Source organism: Giraffa tippelskirchi, chromosome 13 (genome assembly GCF_054371585.1).
Source record: "Giraffa tippelskirchi isolate mGirTip1 chromosome 13, T2T-mGirTip1v1.2.pri, whole genome shotgun sequence".
Taxonomy (NCBI): Eukaryota; Metazoa; Chordata; class Mammalia; order Artiodactyla; family Giraffidae; genus Giraffa; species Giraffa tippelskirchi.
The window spans coordinates 15,525,642-15,547,233 of record NC_137287.1 but is presented as its reverse complement, the minus strand read 5'-3'; the positions used below and the strand labels follow the sequence as shown (position 1 = coordinate 15,547,233).

The 21,592-nt window shown below is 45.6% G+C and overlaps 1 protein-coding gene across 8 annotated transcripts in view; it reads left to right on the top strand.

Moving 5' to 3' along the window:
* The window catches only part of ITGAL (integrin subunit alpha L), a 44,737-nt gene that overhangs the window by 7,899 nt on the left and 15,246 nt on the right, over positions 1-21,592 (top strand). For 6 of the 8 annotated variants that reach the window (XR_014072286.1, XR_014072285.1, XM_081553041.1 and 3 more), the window contains 11 exons: positions 108-253; positions 2,059-2,191; positions 2,366-2,516; positions 5,986-6,059; positions 6,140-6,272; positions 11,695-11,846; positions 16,200-16,337; positions 17,007-17,204; positions 17,349-17,479; positions 19,117-19,277; positions 19,364-19,515. Coding sequence is in view for 6 of the 8 variants with exons in the window: in XM_081553041.1 (XP_081409167.1) it covers positions 108-253; positions 2,059-2,191; positions 2,366-2,516; positions 5,986-6,059; positions 6,140-6,272; positions 11,695-11,846; positions 16,200-16,337; positions 17,007-17,204; positions 17,349-17,479; positions 19,117-19,277; positions 19,364-19,515 (1,569 nt within the window). In the remaining 2 variants the exon portion in view is untranslated. The remainder of the gene's footprint in view (positions 1-107; positions 254-2,058; positions 2,192-2,365; positions 2,517-5,985; positions 6,060-6,139; positions 6,273-11,694; positions 11,847-16,199; positions 16,338-17,006; positions 17,205-17,348; positions 17,480-19,116; positions 19,278-19,363; positions 19,516-21,592) is intronic. The other 2 variants (XM_081553040.1, XM_081553039.1) reach the window with 1 other exon arrangement.

The window sequence follows — 21,592 nt, the reverse complement described above, 5'->3', positions numbered from 1 at the left end:
AGGAATGTGGAGTTAGATTGCCCAGGTCTTGGATAAGAAGTTGAGATTGGAGCAGACAAGCGAGAAGGGCTGTGTAATGAGTTTCACGTCTTCCTTCTTTTTTCTAGTTTGCGGCTGTTCAGTTTTCTACAGAGTTCAGAACAGAATTTACTTTCTTGGATTACATTAAACAGAAGGACCCTGACACTCTGTTGGCTAGAGTCGAACACATGCGTCTATTGACCAACACCTTTGGTGCCATCAACTATGTTGCGTGAGTTCCCTTTTGTGAAAGATCCCATCCATTGGTTTGTTCTGCATATTACTAGCTTCTTCAGGTTGTAAGGTATAGGAACTCTACAGGTGGATCCAGCAAGGGACAGGTTATTGTAAGAATTCGAGTGGAGCAATTTTAGTTCAGGTCCTTTTATTTATTTATTTTTAGTTGAATGATAATTGCTTTACAATGTCATGTTGGTTTTTGCCATACAGCAACGTGAATCAGCCGTAAGTATACGTATGTCCCCTCCCTCTTAAACCTCACTCCCACCCGCCACCCCATCCCACCTCTCTAAGTCCTCACAGAGCACCGGGCTGAGCTCCCTGAGTTACACAGCAACTTCCTAGTAGCTATTTGTTTTACATATAGTAATGTATGTTTCAATGTCACTCTCACAACCTTTTTTTTTTTTAATAATTTTGTTTATTTATTAATTTTTGGCTGTGTCGGGTCTTAGTTGCTACATGTGGGATCTAGTTCCCTGACCAGGGATCAAACCTGGGCCCCCTGCACTGGGAGCTCAGAGTCTAGGCCACCTGACCACCAGGGAATTCTCTCATTGGTGATTTTGGACAGAGGAGTGATAATCTGACTTATGTTTTTAAAAGGATCCCTCTAGCTGCAGAGTTGTGATCAGACCGTGTAAGGGGCAAGGGTGGAATCAGGGAGGCCAGTTTGCAGGCTATCGAACAATCCAGAAGAGAGATGATGGTGGCTTAAACCAGGATGGGAATCCTTGAACAGGATCCATGATAGGCCGTGTCCAGGTGGATGGAAGCTGGGGAAACATTTGCATCCGAGATAGAACCAGAGATATTTGCAGCAAGTGGTTTTGACTCAGCCCACCCATCAGGTTCTTCTGTCCTTGGCAGCTTCCAAGTGTTAATAGCTCTCCCATTCTCCCCTCGTATCTCTTCACTTCACACTGTGGACTCTCCAGGTGACTTTCAGCTTCTGTGCCCAATGCAGATCATCCCCTAAGTCAGGGATGTTGGGATGGCCACTCTAGGATAAATTGTCCATCTTTGGTTAGCTGTGGGGTGAGGAGAGAAAGATAGTTCAGATAGAGCAGCTGTCCCAGGGGAAGTTGTGGGCAGCCTGTCTTGCTTCAGAAGGAGGCTGTGGGCAGGGCAGGAATTTGAAGCCTGGACCTGTCCAGAATTTAGCCCTCCCCTCTTTCTCTTCTGTCTCATGACTGAGCACCTACTCTGAGTCAGGAGCTGGAGATACAGCAGCAAATCTAACATGGCTCTTTCCTCGAGGAGCTCATGATTTGTGGGAGAAATTGATGAGGAAACAAGTCTCTTTGATTCCCTAGGAAACTTGCTGTTGCAGAAATGTACAGGCAGCCTGATGATGGTTGGGGATGCAAAGGTAGTGTTGAGTGAGCTTTCTCCAGAAGAGTGCCTTTCCAGTTTTCTTTGGCTGTGGAACCCATCCTTCCACTGGAATCTCACCTAGATCACCAGCATATCTAACTGATTAAAGGGTAGTTGCCATGTGGTTGAAATGGAGAGTAGGAAGCCCAGAGTCTCCCCTCACTGCCCACAGTCTCTGGGAAAACCTCGTGGCTACCTAGAATTCAGTTGAAGACCACTGGTCCAGAAGGAGAGATGTGGCAAACTGGGCTGAGGAAGGAGGCTCAGAAGAGAGCTTTTGAGGGCTGGTAATAGCTACCTGGGGATTGTGAAGAGGGATTTGTTATCATCAGCAAGGCAGTGACTTAATGAGCATGGTGAGGCGGAGCCTCAGAGGATCTAGAGGGGGAGTCTCTTACATCTCCCTCTTCCTGGATACAGGAAAGAAGTGTTCCGGCAAGAGCTGGGGGCCCGGCCAGATGCCACCAAAGTGCTTATCATCATCACTGACGGGGAAGCCACCGACGAACACAACATTGATGCGGCCAAAGACATCATCCGCTACATCATTGGGGTACGGGCCCCAGGGGTACGGGCCCCAGGTCCCTGCTACTTCTTAGGACCTGTCTTCCCTCTCCTATTCTTGAACCCCACTCCCTTTCTCCCTGGGGCCAGGGTCTTGTGAAAATAGTAGAAAATTGTTCTGTAAGTCTGGAGGTGCTAGCTCTACACTCTTCATTTCTTCCAGATTGGAAAGAATTTTAAGACCAAGGAAAGTCAGGAGGCTCTCCATCAATTTGCCTCCAACCCCGCAGAGGAGTTTGTAAAGATCCTGGACACATTTGAGAAGCTGAAAGATCTATTCACCGAGCTGCAAAAAAAGATCTATGTCATTGAGGGTGCGTGGCAGACCCTGGGAGAGAGGGTTTGGGGATTGTATAGAAAACCTCACTTAGGACGTTAGATTTGAGACACTCGGAATAATGGAATAGTAATCACAGGCACTTACAGAGCATGCGTCACTGGGCTAGGAGTTCTCTGGATAAAAGACCTCAGGTAGAAACTTAGGGAAGTGTGTTATAGGAGCAGTCTCTATTTCCCTCTGAATTTCTCTCTTCCTCTTGAAGCTCAGCCTGGTCCAGCACAGGGCTCCGAGCTGACCTATGCCTTATTGGTGTAAGCTGTGTCCCGTAGAATGACTATAATTCTTTCCATAACTCAGCTCACTCGCTGTCACTTCTCCTGGGCTTCAAATTATTTGAGACAGGCAAGCAGGGAGGGGCTGAGTGCAAGGAGCCCACGGGACCTCTTTCTTGGCCTAGAAGAAGAGAAGGTTTGGTTGTAGTTGTCAGACGGAGCACTGCCTCCGGGAGAGTATTTCCCCAAGTAGCCTAGTCTGCTGAAAGGTACGTGATTCCCCAAGGAAGCCCCTTCACTTAGGACACAGCCTTGGTGCTCACATCATGTGAAGAGGCAATGTGTTATATATAATGGGACCAAGCAGAATTCACTCTGCATGTGCTGTGTAACCTCAGGCAGGTCACTTTCCCTCTCTGAGGCTCGTTGCTCTGTCAAATGGGGATAGTAATAGCTATCTCAGAAGGTGGTAAGGTTTAACCACTGTATTCGTTTCCTAGGGCGACTATAACAAAGTACCAAAAATGAGGGGGCTTAAAGCAAGAGGAATATCTTGTCTTGCAGTTCTGGAGCCTAGAAATCAATACTCAAAAGCTTGACAGGGCCATGCTCCTTGGGATGGTTTTAGAGAGAATCCTTCTCTGCCTCTTTTTTTCAAAAAGTTGAATAATTAATTAATTTGCCTGTGCTGGGTCTTAGTTGAGGCACACAGTATCTCTGATCTTCATTTGGGCACACAGGATCTTTAGCTGCAACATGTGGGATCTAGTCCCCTGACCTAGTCCCCTTGCACTGGGAGAGTGGAGTCTTAGCCACTGGACCAGCAGGGAAGTCCCTCCCCACCTTTTCTAACTTCAGGTGTTTGCTAACACTCCTTGGCATTCCTTGACTTGTAGCTGCATCATTCTGGTTGCCTGGCTGTCTTTTCCCTATGTGTCTGCCCATTATCTTTTCTCCGTGTCTGTCCTGTGTACAAACTGCCCCTTTAACAAGGACACCAGTCATATTGGATCAGGGCCCACCCTAATGACCTCATTTTAACACATCATAAGCTAATGCTTGTGGCTGGCAACTTGTTATGTAAGGGAATATTGAAATACTCCTGTCAATAATGTCCGAGTAACAAAAGACATATAACTATGCCTCTGGTCAGTAAGTTGTTAACTTGATTACCTCTGTAAAGACCCTGTTTTCAAATATGGTCACATTCTGAGATACTAGAGGTTAAGACTTCAATATATTTCCTTTAAGGTACACAGTTCAAGCCTTAATGACTGTTTAGAAAGTGCTTGGTAGCTTATAGGCTCTAAGTAAGTCATAGCTCTTATCCTCTATCCTCCCTGCCCTTACTCATCCTTCAGATCATAGTTTAGATGTCATCCTCTCTGATACTTTCTCATTGATCCCAAGTCTGGGATCCCATGTGCTGCTTTAACCACTGTATGTTTGTTCCCCATCTCACCCCTGTGATATACATTGTACTAGAACTCTCTATTAGGACTTCCCTGGGGGGTCCAGTGGTTAAGACCCCAAGCTTCCACTGCAGGAGGCATAAGTTTGATGTCTGGTCAGGGAAGTTCAAGTTTGTTAATTCTAGCCATGGAGTCATGAGTATATTGAGGGCTTCCCTGATGGCTCAGTGGTAAAGAATCTGCCTGCCAATGCAAGGGACAGGTTTGATCCCTGGTCTGGGAAGATCCCACATACCATGGGGCAACTAAGCCCACGCACCACAACTATTGAACCAATGCTCTAGAGCCTGGCAGCCACAACTACTGAAACCATGAATGAAAGAATATGCGGGGAGTTAAACTATAACTCTTGTGGCCTTCAGGGCCAAAGAACAAAATGATCATTAACCATTGAGTAATTAAGAAATAGTAATCAATAACAAATCAGTAACTAAGACTAATATTCTTATCTAGAGATTTTCTACCAGATACATAAAACATGTGACTCTGAGACGTCAGTTGAGAAACAGTCTGGGGTCAGTTTTCTGACCCCAGGATCATATCTTGTTTTCAAGATTATGAACTGTTCCCTCTGGACTTGTTCCAAGAGTCTCATGCCTTATAGCATCCAGTTTACCAATAATTGTAAATTTCTTTTGCGGCCCTTACCCGGGCCTGCTTTTCTTTTATTCTTCCTGTCTCCTACAGTAACAAATGTGGGGAGTAATGGAGAGGGAAGTTTGGAGAGGAAGGCAGGGCCTCCCAGTTCCTCATAAGGAGTTTGAAGTTTAGTCTTCAGACCAATGCGAAGTTGTCAAGGGCTTTAAGAAAGTGAAAGATGGGATCTAATACACATTTTTCTAAAAAAGAATCAACTTGCTCTGTGGGAAAAGGCATAGAAAAAGGAAAAAATGAAGTCAAAGGGGCTTCCCTGGCAGTCCAGTAGTGAGGACTCTCTGCTTCCACTGCAGGGGATGTGGGTTTGATGCCTGGTCAGGGAACTAAGATCCCATGTGCCTTAGGCACGGTCAAAAATAAATTAAACTTAAAAAAAAAGAATGTAGTCAAAGATACGAAATTAGCAAGCTCCTGCCTTAGCTAGGCACTAGAGAAGGATGACTTGGGCCAGGGTGGGCAGATGATCTAGAAAAGTGGGCAGATGTGTCTTTTGCAGGTACAACATCATAATTTGGTCACAAGTTGGAGTTAGAACAGTTGGTGATGGACAGGGAGGCCTGGTGTGCTACAGTCCATGGGGTTGCAAAGAGTCGGACACAGCTGAGCGACTGGATTGAACTGAACTGGAGTTAGAATGGAGGGGAAAGGGAAGAATCAATGTTGATTCCTGGCTTTTAGCGTGAGTCACTAGGTTGGATGGGAGTGGCATTCACTGAAGAGGGGAAGCCTGAGGAGAAACAGAAATCAAGAGCTGCCTCTTAGATGTGCTGAGTTGGATAACAGAATATCCACATTTGGATCCCATGGAGACTCAGGGAAGACTCAGGGCATAAGTGGCTTCCCCGTCTGACTCTAAAGTCCATGCTCTTGGGAATTCCCTGGTAGTCCAGTGTTTAGGACTTGGTGCCCTCCCTGCTAGGGCCCCAGGTTTGATCCCTGGTAGGGGAACTAAAATCCCAGAAACTGTGTGACACAGCCCCCCCAAAAGTTCATGCTCTTTCTACCTTGTCTATGGGCAGATGCTGTGCGTTTTTTTCTCAGTCCTCTCATGAGCATCACTGCTCCTTGGGATTCAGCCCATTTTCCCTACTTCATCCCTCAGGCACAAGCAAACAGGACCTGACATCCTTCAACATGGAGCTGTCCTCCAGCGGGATCAGCGCAGACCTCAGCGAGGTGAGTGACAGGCCTGAGGCAACCATCAGAGGAAAATGGTGAGAATGAAGCCGATCCCACTCATCTTCTGCTCTTGGCAGGGCCATGGCGTTGTGGGGGCCGTTGGGGCCAAGGACTGGGCTGGGGGCTTTCTCGACCTGAAGGCAGACCTGCAGAGCAGTACATTTGTTGGAAATGAACCACTGACAGTAGAATCAAGGGCAGGATATTTGGGTAAGTATTTCTTTTTCTTTTCTGCTGAGTTCTTTCAGGTTTGGGGAACCAGAGAATCACTCACATTGACTTTCAAAATCATAATGAAAGCAATGAAGCAACAGTATGAAGTTCAGTTTAAATATGGTCATAATAGTCTTTCATTTTCCTTTAACAACCCCTTGTGTGTGTGTGCATGCTCAGTTGCTCATCATGTCTGACTCTTTGACCCCATGGACTGTGTAGCCCACCAGGCTCCTCCGTCCATGGGATTTTTCAGGCAAGAATACTATGGTTTGCCACTTCCTCCTCCAGGTGATCTTTCTGACCCAGAGATGAGATCTGAGTCTCCTGCATTGGCAGGCCGATCCTTTACCCCTGAACTACCAGGGAAGCCCAAATATGATCATAATAGTCTTTATTTTTTCCTTAATAACCCCTCACCTAGGTATTAATCACATTTTTATTTTCTATGTCTTGTGATGCTTTGACATCTTGTGGTCTTGCTAGTCCTGGAGAGACTGGCTCCTCCCAGGGCTAGTTAATTTCACAGGTAGAAAACTGCTTGCCTGGGAGGAGGCCTTCCATAGGCCAACCGGCCAATCCAGAGCCTGCTCCCTGATCAGTCCTTTATCTAACTTTCATGCACCGGGCTAGTATCCACCCTGACCTAAATCATCCCTGGCCCAGGTACTAGACAACTGAAGACCATCCCTATAGCTCAGAGCCTACCAATATTATTCAAACCGCCCAGTCTTGTGTGTGTGTGTGTATGTTAGTCACTCAGTCGTGTATGACTCTGAGACTCCATGGACTGTATGTAGCCTGACAGACTCTCTGTCCATGGAATTCTCCACGCAAGAATACTGGAGAGGGTTGCCATTTCCTCCTATAGGGGATCTTCCTGACCCAGGGATCAAACCCAAGTCTCCTGCACTGTGGGCAGATTCTTTACTTTCTGAGCCACCAGGGAAGCCCGACCTCTCTGTGTTGTCATTCAGTCATACCTATGCATTGAATCCTGAGTGCATTTTACGTGGTGGCTTCTCTTGTTGCAGAGCATGGGCTCTAGAGCACTCAGACTCAGTAGTTATGGTGCACGGGCTTAGCTGCCCCATGGCATATAGGATCTTCTCTGACCAGGGATTGAACCCATGTCGCCTGCATTGGCAGGTGGATTCTTAACCACTAGACCACTAGGAAAGTCCCTGAGTACAGTTTAAAACAATCTACCTCATTAATAGGAGGACCAGCCCCTCCTCTACAAGATTTCTTCTTCTAGAATTGTCCAGGAACTCCAAGACTGATTCAGCCTCAAGAGTTCACCAGATGCCAAGCACAGAGTAAATGCGTCTAGTCAACCCACAAGTGCTGTTGCTTCTTTCTGCCTCGTGGTGTCTTGTCCTGGACAGTCCTGGGGATGCTGTTCATCCAAGGTGATGCCAGTCTTAGGAATAGAGGGGTCTTGCTCTTGCACTCAGGGTTATAGCCCTTCTAGTTCATATTCAAAGAGTCAACCAGTCTCAAGGCATAGACTGACATCAAGAGCCCTGGGATAGGACTGCTTCCAGGTCCTACCTCCTCATCGATCTAGAACCAGCACTTTCCTCCCTTCCTCACCTGTGACCCTTGCTTAGGGGTGGGCTCAGTACACAAAGACTATTATTATTAAACTTTCAGAGCACAAAGATCTTGTTAAATACTTTCCACGGGAAAAGTGGTGCTATTCATAACACATCTACCCTTCTAATGGGGACTGCCCCCAGTGATTTTTTTCCTTTTATTTTTTTGACAAGTATTTGTGACAAGTATTCTTTTTTTGTGAGGGCTTCCCCAGTAGCTCAGCGGTAAAGAACCTGCCTGCAATGCAGGAGCTACAGGAGACGCTGGTTTGATCCCTGGTTCAGGAAGATTCCCTGGAGGAGGGCATGGCAACCCACTCCAGTATTCTTGGCTGGAGAATCCCATGGACAGAGGAACCTGGTGGGCTACAGTCCATGGGGTTGCAAAGAGTCAGACACGACTGAGGCGACTTAGCACGCACACATTCTTTTTTTGGACAAGTATTATGTGCCAGGCACCGTTCTAAGTGCATGACACCTATTAATTTCTTTGACCTCATTTTATCTTCCCAGCAACCCTGTAAGTAGGTATTTTTATCATCTCTGTTTTACAGATGAAGAAACTGAGCCCAGGAGACCTTATCTATTTCTTTACTTTGGCTGTGCTGAGTCTTCACTACAGGACAAGGGCTTTCTCAAACTGTGGTTCCTGGGCTCTAGAGCACGTAAGCTCACTAGTTGGAGCAAATAGGTGGAGTTGCCCCTTGGCACTTGGGATCTTAGTTCCCTGACCAGGGGTTGAACCCACATCCTCTGCACTGGAAGGCGGATTCTTAACCACTGGACCACCAAGAAAGTCCCAAGCTCAGGGAACTTTAAATAACTTGTCCAGGGTCACAGAGCTAGTAGGTGGAACCCAGGGTCTGTGGTTAGTAACCACTGCACTTACCCTGGGAGAAGGCGATGGCATCCCACTCCAGTACTCTTGCCTGGAAAATCTCATGGACAGAGGAGCCTGGTAGGGTGCAGTCCATGGGGTCGCTAAGAGTCAGACACAACTGAGCGACTTCACTTTCATTTTTCACTTTCATGCATTGGAGAAGGAAATGGCAACCCACTCCAGCGTTTTTGCCTGGAGAATCCCAGGGACGGGGGACTCTGGTGGGCTGCCGTCTATGGGGTCACACAGAGTCGGACATGACTGAAGTGACTTAGCAGCAGCAGCAGCACTTACCCTACAACACCTACACTGCTGCCTTCAAGGAGGATTTTGTGCTTCAGTATCCAGCTGGCTCTCCACAGCTGCGGGTTCCATGTTTATGATCCAAGGTCGGTTGAAGCCACAGATTTGAAAGTCAGGGATATCGAGGGCCAATTGTAGGACTTTGAGCATCTGTGAATTTTGGTATTGGGGCAAGTCCTAGAACCAGTCCACTGTGGATACCTAGGGACAACTGTACTGTAAAATAGTTGGCAAGATGGTTCCTTAAATAAGAAATAATGCCAAAGTTGAATCTCTAGTTAGGCACTCACCCCACAATACACACACACACCCACACACATAGATGTCTGTGTGTGTGTTTGTATATATGTAGAAGTAAATATATTCTTGATTGCCTGCTATGCTACTGTCCTTCAGATCTTAGTTTATATTTCACTAGAATGGTGCCAAGCATCTTACATCCACGATCTTACTTAATCCTCAAAATTTCCCTGTAAGATTGAGTAGACAATCTTGGCTACAGACACATAAAGTAATTTACTCAAGATTATACAGCCAGGAAGAAGCAACACTTGCATTAAAACCTAGTCTCTCTAATTTCAGAGATCAAGTTCTTAATCCCTGTGCTTCAGGAATATACATGAAGAAACCAGGAGAGTGGTTCGGCCTCTTCACCGTTCCTCTCCTGGGCTATAGAGTCTCAGACATCTGTTTGTCTCACTCACTTTGAATTGCTCTAAGCAAAGAAGGTCATGCAGGGAAGAGATAAACTGGGAGATTGGGAATGACATATGCACACTACTATATATAAAATAGAAGTACATACTGTATATAGCCCAGGGAACTCTACTGAATACTCTGTAATGGCCTATATGGGGAAAGAATCTAAAAAAGAGTGGATATATGTATATGAATCACTTTGCTATATACCTGAAACTAACACAACATTGTAAATCAACTATACTCCAGCACAAATTAATTTAAAAAAGTAAGCAAAGAGGGTCAAGTTGGGTTAGTGAGCCATCTTCAGAGCATTCTTATAAGCTGGCTCTTGGCTCTCACACGATCCCTGATCTAATTTCCTGCAGCATTTGCTCCAGCATTTTGTCAGTGTAGGAACAGAGGGCAGGAGACCTTGCCACAGAAGCTGTGAAGTATGAAGATAACCTCCGTGATATCTTGAAGCAGGAAATGTTTTCATGTCACCTGCTTTTTTTCTTTTCTTGAGGTATGGTTGACTTACAATAATATATTAGTTTCAGGTATACAAGATGGTGATTCAAATTTTTATAGATTATGCTCCATTTATGGTTATTATGAAATATTGGCTATATTCTCTGTGCTGTACAATCACTACTCTTTGTGTTTGTTGTTCAGTTGCTCAGTCACGTCCCACTCTTTGGGACCCCATGGACTGCAGCAGGCCAAGCTTCCCTGGCATTCACCATCTCCCGGAGTTTGCTCAGACTCATGTCCTTTGAATCAGTGACGCCATCCAAACATCTCATTCTCTGTCACCCCAACTCTTTAAGTTTACATTTCAGTATTTTTATTAGGCCATGTCTCCAGGCTGATTGATCTGTATAATCTTTTCATTTCAATCTTTTCTATTAAATTTTTATGAAAAACTTTTCAAACTTTCGAGAAAAGTTAACAGTACAGTGAACACCCATATACTTTTCACCTTAATTTATCAGTTGTTAACATTTACCACTTTTGATTTATCTCTCTTTACATATATACACACATATATGTAAAGAATAATATACACAAATGTATATTATTTTATCAGTCAGCATTCTCCAGAGAAACAAAGCCAACAGGATATATCTAGATCTGTATCTTTATATAGATACATAATTCTTTTTGTCTCTTTTCTTATCTATCTGTCTATAAAGAGATTGGTTTTAAGAAACTGGAGACTTCCCTGGTGGTCCAGTGGTTAAGAATCTGCCTGCCAGTGTGGTGGACACAGGTTCTATCCCAGGTTCGGGAAGATTCCATATGCTGTGGGGCAGCTAAGCCCATGCACCACAGCTACTGAAGCCCACATTCTAGAGCCTGTGCCTGCAACAGAGAAGTTACCACAGTGAGAAACCCTTGCACCACAACAAGAGAGTAGCCCCCACTTGCTGCAACTGAGACCCAGCTCAGCCAAAAATAAATATTTTTTTCTTAAAAAAAAAAGAAAGAAATTGGGTCAGGCAGTGTGAGAACTGCCAAGTCTGAAATCCATAGGGCAGGCTGGCAGTCTTAAGGCCTCTCTTGCCTGGTTTTTAATCTTCGTGCAAACTTTGCCTTCTTCTTACTAATATATCCCATTTTATTTCATTCTTTAAAAAGAAGGTAGTCTCCTTTACAAACCTTCAGGTGAACTGAGACTTGGGAAGCTGTTTACCCTGTAGCACGTGGCTGCTTTGTCTGCGCATGCATGTTATCCACAGTTTGAGAAATACAGTCTTGGACCATGGCGCCAGGATTTGTACCTCTCGGAGCACATGGCTGCTCTTCTCAGGAGAAGGTCTTCTGACTATTTCAGTGTATCTTTGCTGCTAACCCAGCTCCCCAGGATCTCCACCACCCTTTCCCCTGGGGTTTTACCTTCTTTCAGCAGCCCTTGTGTTCCTGACTGCAAGCCCCTCGCTCTCTCTCTCCTCAGGTTACACGGTGACCTGGCTGCCCTCCCGAGGGACCATGTCATTGCTGGCCACTGGAGCCCCCAGATACCAGCATGTGGGGCGGGTGCTGCTGTTCCAACAGCCAAAGAGAGGAGGACCCTGGAGCCAGATTCAGAAAATAGACGGGATCCAGGTGAGCGTGGCTGTAGTGGTGTCAGTAGATGAGGGCTGGCGTGATAATAATTATGCTCTCTGTCGTCTTCCGAACACTCATTCACCCGTTGTGTGCTGGCCTTGTGCCAAGCACTGTCGCATTTTTTCCCCACAAAGCCTCTGGGGTGTTTTGTCATCCCCTCTTGTCAATTTAGGGGCTTCCCTAACACCCGAAAAAGATGTCCTTTTCATTATAGAGGACTGGAATGCAAAAGTAGGAAGTCAAGAAACACCTGGTGTAACAGGCAAATTTGGCCTTGGAGAACAGAATGAAGCAGGACAAAGGCTAATAGAGTTTTGCCAAGAGAACGCACTGGTCATAGCAAACACCCTCTTCCAACAACACAAGAGAAGACTCTACACATGGACGTCACCAGATGGTCAACCCCGAAATCAGATTGATTATATTCTTTGCAGCCAAAGATGGAGAAGCTCTATACAGTCAGCAAAAACAAGACCGGGAGGAGACTGTGGCTCAGATCATGAACTGCTTATTGCCAAATTCAGACTTAAATTGAAGAAAGTAGGGAAAACCACTAGTCCATTCAGGTATGACCTAGATCAAATCCCTTATGAGTATACAGTAGAAGTGACAAATAGATTTAAGGGACTAGATCTGATAGACAGAGTGCCTGATGAACTATAGACAGAGGTTCGTGACATTGTACAGGAGACGGGGATCAAGACCATCTCCATGGAAAAGAAATGCAGAAAAGCAAAATGGCTGTCTGAGGAGGCCTTACAGATAGCTGGGAAGAGAAGAGAAGCGAAAAGCAAAGGAGAAAAGGAAAGATATTCCCATCTGAATGCAGAGTTCCAAAGAATAGCAAGGAGAAATAAGAAAGCCTTCCTTAGCGATCAGTGCAAAGAAATAGAGGAAAACAACAGATTGGGAAAGACTAGAGATCTCTTCAAGAAAATTAGAGATATCGAGGGAATATTTCATGCAAAGATAGGCTCGATAAAGGACAGAAATGGTATGGACCTAACAGAAGCAGAAGATATTAAGAAGAGATGGCAAGAATACACAGAAGAACTGTACAAAAAAGATCTTCATGACCCAGATGATCATGATGGTGATCACTCACCTAGAGCCAGACATCCTGGCATGTGAAGTCAAGTGGGCCTTAGAAAGCATCACTACAAACAAAGCTAGTGGAGGTGATGGAATTCCAGTTGAGCTATTTCAAATCCTGAAAGATGATGCTGTGAAAGTGCTGCGCTCGATATGCCAGCAAATCTGGAAAACTCAGCAGTGACCACAGGACTGGAAAAGGTCAGTTTTCGTTTCAATCTGAAAGAAAGGCAATGCCAAAGAATGCTGAAACTACTGCACAATTGCGCTCATCTCACATGCTAGTAAAGTAATGCTCAAAATTCTCCAAGCCAGGCTTCAGCAATATGTGAACTGTGAACTTCCAGGTGTTCAAGCTGCTTTTAGAAAAGGCAGAGGAACCAGAGATCAAATTGCCAGCATCCGCTGGATCATCGAAAAAGCAAGAGAGTACCAGAAAAACATCTATTTCTGCTTTATTGACTATGCCAAAGCCTTTGACTGTGTGGATCACAACAAACTGTGGAAAATTCTCAAAGAGATGGGAGTACCAGACCATCTGACCTGTCTCTTGAGAAACCTGTATGCAGCTCAGGAAGCAACAGTTAGAACTGGACATGGAACAACAGACTGGTTCCAAATAGGAAAAGGAGTATGTCAAGGCTGTATATTGTCACCCTGCTTATTTAACTTATATGCAGAGTACATTATGAGAAACCCTGGGCTGGAAGAAACACAAGCTGGAATCAAGATTGCCAGGAGAAATATCAATAACCTCAGATATGCAGATGACACCACCCTTATGGCAGAAAGTGAAGAAGAACTAAAGAGCCTCTTGGTGAAAGTGAAAGAGGAGAGTGAAAAAGTTGGCTTAAAGCTCAACGTTCAGAAAACTAAGATCATGGCATCTGGTCCCATCACTTCATGGCAAATAGATGGGGAAACATTAGAAACAGTGTCAGACTTTATTTTTTTGGGCTCCAAGATCACTGCTGATGATGACTACAGCCATGAAATTAAAAGACGCTTGCTTACTCCTTGGAAGGAAGGTTATGGCCAACCTAGATAGCATATTTAAAAGCAGAGACATTATTTTGCCAACAAAAGTCCGTCTAGTCAAGGCTATGGTTTTTCCAGTGGTCATGTGTGGATGTGAGAGTTGGACGGTGAAGAAAGCTGAGCACCGCATAATTGATGCTTTTGAAGTGTGGTGTTGGAGAAGACTCTTGAGAGTCCCTTGGACTGCAAGGAGATCCAATCAATCCATCCTAAAGGAGATCAATCCTGGGTGTTCATTGGAAGGACTGATGTTGAAGCTGAAACTCCAATACTTTGGCCACGTGATGCGAAGAGTTGACTCATTGGAAAAGACTCTAATGCTGGGTAGGATTGGGGGCAGGAGGAGAAGGGGACAACAGAGGATGAGATGGTTGGATGGCATCACCTACTCGATGGACATGGATTTGGGTGGACTCCAGGAGTTGGTGGTGGACAGAGAGGCCTGGTGTGCTGCAATTCATGGAGTCGCAAAGAGTCGGACACGACTGAGCGACTGAACTGAACTGAACTGAACTGATGGCTGATCATCCAGTGCCATCACTTCATGGCAAATAGATGGGGAAACAATGGAAACAGAGAGAGACTTTTTTTGGGGGAATGGGGGCTCCAAAATCACTGCAGATGGTGACTTCAGCCATGAAATTAAAAGACACTTGCTCCTTGAAAGAAAAGCTATGACCAAACTAGACGACCTATTAAGAAGCAGGGACATTACTTTGCCAACAAAAGTCCGTTTAGTCAAAGCTATGGTTTTTCCAGTACTCATGTATGGATGTGAGAGTTGGACTATAAAGAAAGCTGAGCACTGAAGAATTGATGCTTTTGAACTGTGGTGTTGGAGAAACTCTTGAGAGTTCTTTGGACTGGAGATCCAAATCAGTCCATCCTAAAGAAAATAAGTCCTGAATATTCATTGGAAGGACTGATGTTGAAGCTGAAACTCTAATACTTTGGCCACCTGATGCAAAGAACTGATTCATTGGAAAAGACCCTGATGCTGGGAAAGATTGAAGGCAGGAGGAGAAGGGGATGACAGAGGATGAGATAGTTAGATGGCATCACCTACTCGATGGACACGAGTTTGAGTGAGCTCCGGGAGTTGGTGCTGGACACGGAAGCCTGGCATGCTGCAGTCCATGGGGTGGCAGAGTCGGACATGACTGAGCAACTGATCTGAACTGAACTTGTGGCCCAGATGATAAAGAATCTGCCTGCAGTGCAGGAGACCCAGGTTTGATCCCTGAGTCAGGAAGATCCCTTGGAGAAGGTAATGGCTACCCACTCCAGTGTCCTTGCCTGGGAAATCCCAGGACAGCAGAGCCTGGCAGACTACAGTTCATGGGGTGGCAAAGAGTCGGACACGACTGAGCGTATAACACTTTCACTTTCTTGCTAATTTAAGAACCCAGTTTAGACTTCCTTGGTGATACAGTGGATTAGGATCCGTCTGTCAATGCAGGGGGACATGGGTTCGATCCCTGGTCCGGGAAGATCCCACATGCCGTAGAGCAACTAAGCCCATGGACCACACTAAACAAACAAATAAAAAGAACCCTGCTTGTCTGAATTCATATGGGCTCTAAGTTGGATTGTTACTTGGCCTCCTTCAACAATTGAAATTGATCAGAGGCCAGATAAGAAACTCAGGCGTTGTTTTATTGGGGTCCTTGATGCAGCAGGGCAGATCAAGAACAACAGGTTCCCTTGCGGGCTTGCTCCTTGAGAGGGGGCAGACTTGTTCCTTCTAGGAGGTGAGGGTAGGGATGCATCCAGGGGTCGGGCTGGAGGGGTGACTTAGGTGGTTTGCCCACTCCTTAGGTGGTGTTGGGTGCAGTCGGCATGCACATTGCCCTGCTTTTGCTCCCAACCCCTTGTTTTGCCCCAGCTCTTCAAAAGCCGCAGTTAGGTTTTTTGGTCTGTTTGTTTCATTTGACCAGAATTTGACCTAACTGCGCGCACATACACAGTTATTTTTAGTCTCATACAGTTGCTTTGTATTTTGTTATTCAAAATACAAAGAGATGTGTCCAGGTGCAAGCATTGCAACACTGAAGCACAAGGTGTTGCAGGTCCCAGCTTGTCTCAGGTCCCAGCTTGTTTCAGGATCCAGGACTTGAACCTTTATTTGAGGGCTTGGAGTAAGATGGATGTGGTGCAGCTGATGAGGAAGCAGGTGTGTGGCTCTGGATTTCTTCCTCAAATGTCTTCCTCTCCTTGCAGGTCGGCTCTTATTTTGGTGGCGAGTTGTGTGGCGTTGACATGGACAGAGATGGGGAGGCAGAGCTGTTGCTGATTGCAGCCCCCCTGTACTATGGGGAACAGAGAGGAGGCCGGGTGTTTATCTACCAGAAAAAACAGGTGAGGACTAGAACACTAAGCACAGAATGTTCGAGAAAGAGACTCCCAGGCTTTCTCGGGTCTCAGTTATTCTGAAAGTTCCCTGTCTGACCCTGTGTTAATCAGACCTTTAGAACAATGACAAACAATAGCTAGTATGCAGGGGTGGATGATATATGTGCCAGGCTCAGTGCCAAACTTTTTATACATAGGATACCTTGTTTGATTCTCATAATCATTTTCTGGGATACTATGAGCTTTATGAATGGAAGTGTCCCAGCTCAGCAAAGTTGGGCAACTTTCCAAAGGCACAAAGTCACACTTACAGCAAACGTGGGGAGTTCCCTGGTGGTCCAGTAGTTAGAACTCTGCCAAATAAAAAAGGTGGTGCTGGAACTTGAACCCAGGTTGGTGTGATGGTACTGTTCCAGTTCTGGAGAGGACCACCCCCAGTATTTCTGTAGTGTTCTTCCTGTCCAGTGGAGAAGGAAATGGTACCCCACTCCAGTATTCATGCCTGGGGAATCCCATGGACAGAGGAGCCTGGAGGGCTACATATCATGGGGTTGCAAAGAGTCGGACACAACTGAAGCAATTTAGCATGCACACACACTCCAGATCCACAGTGCCTCACCCTGTGAAAGCTTGCTGAGTGACTGAGGTGGAAGCTGTCGCCTTGCTCCTTCCCAGCTGGAGTTCCAAATGGTCTCAGAGCTGCAGGGGGAGACCGGCTACCCCCTTGGGCGATTTGGAGCCGCCATCGCTGCCCTGACAGACATCAACGGGGATGAGCTGACGGACGTGGCTGTGGGAGCCCCTCTGGAGGAGCAAGGCGCAGTGTACATCTTCAATGGGCAGCAAGGGGGGCTGAGCCCCCGACCCAGTCAGGTGAGGATCCCAAGCTGCCAATCAGAACCCATTCCCAGGCCCCTGGAAGCCTTCAAACTCCAATCCTGCTCCCTAGTCCAGCTCTTCCCACCCTTCTGCCCGTCCTCTCCACTAGCTTACCATGAATTTCTCTCTTGGCTTCAGCGGATAGAAGGGACCCAGATGTTCTCAGGAATTCAATGGTTTGGACGCTCCATCCATGGGGTGAAGGACCTCAGCGGGGATGGCCTGGCAGATGTGGCTGTGGGGGCTGAGGGCCAGGTGATTGTGCTCAGGTAAGACAGGACTCTTGAGTCCTACCTGGGGATAGTTGCAGCTCTCATCTGTTGAGCAGTTTCGGTGTAGTAGGCGTCATGCTAAATGCTTATCGCCGTCAGCGCATTTGATCTTCAGCCCAACCCTGTGAGCCTGGTTCTCCTATACCAGCTTCGCGTCTTACTCCAGATTACACAGCTGCTGTTCAGTGACAGATTGGGGTTTGAACCTATGTCTGTCTGACACCGGCTTCCCTGGTGGCTCACTGGTAAAGAATGCGCTTGCCAATGCAGGAGATGCAGGTTTGATCCCTGGGTTGGGAAGATCCCCTGGAGAAGGAAATGGCAACCCACTCCAGTATTCTTGCCTGGAAAATCCCATGGACAGAGGAGCCTGGTAGGCTGCAGTCCATGGAGTTTCAAAGAGTTGGACACAACTTAACGACTAAACAACAATTGTCTGACACTAAAACCTCCTGCTGAAGCATGTGGTGGCTTTAGAACCTGGTCATTTGGGTTCAAGTCGAAGATAGCTATTGACTTCTTGGGTCATCCTATCCCAGCCACTTAGCTTCTCAGGACCTCAAGGTTTTAGTCATCTTTGAAATGGTGATGGCATTTCCTGCCTGACACCTGTTTTAGAGTCACTAGAAGCCTCATGTAGTGTTATATAGTGAATAAATATTTATTTATTGTGCACCTACTGTCTTCAGTCCTGAAACAGGCATTGACTGGAGAGTGTATGGCAGGGTGGTGGTGGTGGTGGGGACATATAATCAAAAATGAAAATAAATAGATAATTACAATTGTGGTGAGTGCCACTAGGGACATGAACAGGGTTCTGTGAGAGGGAATAGCAGGGGAGAACTACTATAGTTGGGTGGCCAAGAAAGGCCTGTTTGAGGACCTGGGACTTGAAAGAAAGAATGAAGCAGGCTTGCAGAAATCTGGGATAAGAGCTTTCTATGTCAAAAGCCCAGGAGGTGCCAAGGCTATAAGGAAGGCAAACGTATGACATGTCGAGATTTCCCTGGTGGTCCAGTGGTTAAGAATCCAAGCTTCCACTTCAAGGAGTGCAGGCTTGATCCCTGGTTGGGGATCAGCTAAGGTCCCACATGCCTTGAGGCCACAATGTAAAAATAAATAAATAAGTAGGGCCAAGATATTTTTAAAAATACTAAAAAAAAAAGTATGATATGTATAAGGCACTGAAGGAGGGTCAGTGTGGTAGGTGGTAAAACTGGAGAGGGAGGTGACACAGACAGTGATAAGTTTGGATTTTATTCTGAATATCATGGGGCATCCTTGCAAGGTTACTGGCATTGAAGTAGTACAATATCTTAGTTCCCCAACCAGGGATCAAATCAGGCCCTTGGCAGTGAAAGCTTGGAGCCCTAACCATTGAGCCACCAGGGATTTCCCTGACCTCTCTTTAAAAACTCACTCTTCTGTATGGAAAATAGGTTGGAAGGCTGGTAGGATGAATTATTGTGGGAAGCCCTAATGAATTATCATTATTATTGTTGTTGCAAAGAGACAGTGGCACTGAGATCTGCTGTAGGGAAGGGAAGTCCTCTGGACTCTGCTGGAGCCCCAGGTCTGATTGGTGGTGGCAGTTGAGGCCGAGGGAGAGTGTTGGTTGTTTTCCTGCCCTGCAGCTCCCGGCCTGTGGTGGACATTATCACAAGCATATCTTTCTCCCCGGCTGAGATCCCAGTGCATGAAGTCGAGTGCTCCTACTCCACCAGCAACCAGAAGAAAGAAGGTGTTAACATCACAGTCTGTTTCCAGGTCAAGTCTCTCATCTCCACCTTCCAAGGTCAGTGCTGTCCTCTAGGTGGCCCCAAATCCCGGCCCCTGGCCCCAGGATCCGCCACTTACCTCTCGCCTTTCCACTCTGCCCAGGGCACCCGGTTGCCAACCTCACTTACACTCTGCAGCTGGACGGCCATCGGACCCGAAGCCGGGGGTTGTTCCCAGGAGGGAAACACGAGCTCAACGGGAACACAGCTGTCACCTCCGTCAAGTCCTGCTTTATGTTCTGGTTCCACTTCCCGGTAAGGAGCCAGCAAGGCTGCTCAGGGCAGAGGAGGGGTGGACAAGCTGACCGCAGCGGGAGGCAGCCCCGGTGCCAGGCTCAGCTCCATCATTGTCCAGCGAGGGTCACAAGTCACCTTGATCTCCCAGTCCTACCATTTCCTCTCTGTACCCCAGTAGTAATAAACAGCGTGTTTTCTTAGAGTCCTTAATCCATATCCTCAGGCATTTTTAACATGACTACAATTGTAAAGTACTTACTGTTTTCCCCATACTCTTTTCACATATTGTATATCAATGTTGCAGTCTAGCTTTCAGATTTATTAATTTGGGGGGGGGAGCCACACCGAGCAGCATGTGGAATCTTAGTTCCCCAATCAGGGATCGAACTCTCACCCCCAGCATTGGAAGCTCAGAGTCTTAACCACTGGACCACCAGAGAAATCCCCAGATTATTTTTAATGGCTACAGAATATGTAGTCCTATGGAATATTCAGGCATGGTGGTGTGTCACTATTTTCCAGGTATACATGGTCATTTATTATTAGCATCCATCCCCAAACGAATTTTTTAAAGTTATTATTAGTTTAAATAACTGCTAAAATATCCAAATTCAGTTTGCTGACAACCATCCTGTGTGAAATAGGATTGATACTAAATTTTATCCTGGTCTATTAAGTATTTCATAGGAGAATGAGTATAAAATTGGTGTATAAGTTTGTTCTTAATTTTTTATTAAGGGAAATTTTGGACATACAAAAGTAGAAAAAGTAGTTCAATGAAATCCCAACTATTCATCTCCTGGTTTCAACAATTATCAGCTCACAATCTTACTTCATTCAGAGCCTGTCTGTCTCATACCACAAATCCCCACCATAGAATTTAGACATTTTACACAGAAACTTGCCAGAGAAGAGGCATTGTGACATCATGGAAAGACTTCAGACTTGGGAGTTGGAAGGGTCTGGGTTCACTCCCTAGTTCTGGTCCTTAGGGAAATTTTGTCACCTTCTTACAGCTCTTTCCTTGTGTTTAATTTGATAATGATGCCTACCTCTTTGAGTCGGGAGAAATGTTACATAAGTACAACCTTATGTGCCAAAGTGTCAGGCACTGGTATTAATAATAACATAAAAGACTAAGACTCTGGACTTCCCTCGTGGTCCAGTGGTTAAGAATCCCCCTTGCAGGCATATACCCTGAGGAAACCAAAATTGAAAAGGACACGTGTATCCCATTGTTCATTGCAGCACTATTTACAATAGCTGGAACATGGAAGCAACCTAGATGTCTATCAACAGATGACTAGATAAAGAAGTTGTGGTACATATTCACAGTGGAATATTACTCAGTCACAAAAAGGAACACATTTGAGTCAGTTCTGATGAGGTGGATGAACCTAGAACCTATTATACACAGTGAAGTGAATCAGAAAGAGAAAGATAAATATCATATTCTAACACATATATACAGAATCTAGAAAAATGGTACTGAAGAATTTATTTACAGGGCAGCAATGGAGAAACAGACATAGAAAATAGAGTTACGGACATGGAGAGAGGGGAGGAAAGGGTGAGATATATGGAAAGAGTAACATGGAAAACCATATGTAAAATAGATAGCCAACGGGAATTTGCTATATGGCTCAGGACACTCAAACAGGGGCTCTGTATCAATCCAGAGGGGTGGGATGGGGCAGGAGATGGGAGGGAGGTTCAAAAGGGAGGGGATATATGTATACCTATGGCTGATTCATGTTGAGGTTTGACAGAAAACGACAAAATTCTGTTAAGCAATTATCCTTCAATAAAATTTTTTAAAAATAATAGAAATAAAGTATGCAATTAAATAAATTAATTAATTTCTAAAAAAAGAATCCCCCTTGCAATGCAGGGGATACAGATTCAATCCTTGGTCCAGGAACTAAGATCCTACATGCCACAACTAAATATCCTGGGTGCTATGGATATTTAGTGCCCAAATAAATTAATTTCTTAAAAAGACTAAGACTCACTCCTGTTCTCAAGGACCTAAGATATTCTGGTGATTCCAGAGTTTTTTTCTTTGTGCAAACTTTGATAGTTGCTGCCTAGGGGA